This window comes from Pyxicephalus adspersus, chromosome 1, assembly GCF_032062135.1.
Source record: "Pyxicephalus adspersus chromosome 1, UCB_Pads_2.0, whole genome shotgun sequence".
Lineage (NCBI taxonomy): Eukaryota > Metazoa > Chordata > Amphibia > Anura > Pyxicephalidae > Pyxicephalus > Pyxicephalus adspersus.
In genome coordinates, this window is record NC_092858.1 from 176,354,628 (window position 1) to 176,355,933 (window position 1,306).

General features: G+C 45.1%; 1 protein-coding gene across 1 annotated transcript in view; it reads left to right on the forward strand.

Annotated features, from left to right (window-relative positions):
- WARS2 (tryptophanyl tRNA synthetase 2, mitochondrial) overlaps positions 1-1,306 on the forward strand; it is an 11,622-nt gene that overhangs the window by 5,752 nt on the left and 4,564 nt on the right. Inside the window, exons 4-5 of the mRNA XM_072398474.1 lie at positions 90-175; positions 959-1,077. Of these exons, the coding sequence (XP_072254575.1) occupies positions 90-175; positions 959-1,077 (205 nt within the window). The remainder of the gene's footprint in view (positions 1-89; positions 176-958; positions 1,078-1,306) is intronic.

Below are 1,306 nucleotides of genomic sequence, written 5' to 3' on the forward strand. Positions count from 1 at the left end.
GAAGAGAAAGGCCTCCAGCAAATACATAAAATAGGTAATGATATGAGATTTTTACTGACCATGTCTCATTTGTTTCTTTTATCCGTCAGATAAAAAATCAGAATCAGAAAAATGAAGGCAGTGTCGGGTTGTTCACTTATCCTGTTCTGCAGTCGGCGGACATCCTCCTGTACAAGTAAGTGCTGCTTGGCTGCAGATCATTCTTATTGGGCGTATTGGACAGGGGGCACTGCAGATCAGTGGGTGGCAGATAATTTAAAAATCAACAGTAGGGACTGATAGCCAATCAGCATTATCAATTCTGGCAGCCACACCCCTTACAACATCTCCTCCATCTGATCAGGCACCACCTACATGAGAGTGACAACTCTGCTGTGAATTCAGGAGCAGTGCTGCATCGTTGTCACCCCATCCTGAAGTAGCTGAATTAGTAGGCCTCCTTGGCAGCATCAACTAATATTTGCAGGAATTTAAAAGAAGCTTCAAATACACTTAGACTTCTGATTGCTGCAGAACAGATTTTTTTTTTATTAGGAATCCATAGTGCTAACACAATTAGTCACCATGTTGGGAATGCTCTGTAAATATTCCATTTGGCCGGTATGAGCGAAGAGGGACTTGTTCTGCATAACCCTAGTAATTTCCTTGTGGTTGCAGCCAGGACAAGGAGGATCACAAGTGTGTTGTGAGCCATTAACCCCTCGGTTCATTAGTGACAGCCCTCTCATTAATGCAGCTATGTATGGAGCAGATGTAACACAGAATCCCCGGGAGGTGATTGGAGGGGTGAGATGAGTGATGAGAGATGAGTGAACATTCATTTAAATTAAGTTTTCTTTTTGTATAGTCTTCCAGTGCACGGTCATGTGATCAGTTTAGCACAGATGCAGGGTCCGTGTGTCATTGAAGTTCTGTACAGTCCAGTAAAGTATTTATTGCCTCTGGGCTTATCTGCTAGGTCTACCCACGTTCCGGTTGGAGATGACCAAATACAGCATATGGAGCTCACTCAGGATACGGCTCGGACCTTCAATCAGCGATTCGGACAAATCTTTCCCATTCCCAAGGCATTGATGAGTAAGTGACCTGGGTCAGCAACTGCCCCCCTCTCTCTACCACACTGGTTCATTACATTTCCTTTGCCCATATGACTGCTCATCATACCTCCATTTCCCACCATGTCTTTCCAGCGCTATTCTTTTGCCCTCAGTGTTCTCCCATTACACCTATCCTTACTCCTGGCTCCTTTCATCTTGCCTCTTTTGCCCCCCGTGTCCTTCCATGGCTCCTCTTTTGCCACCGTGTC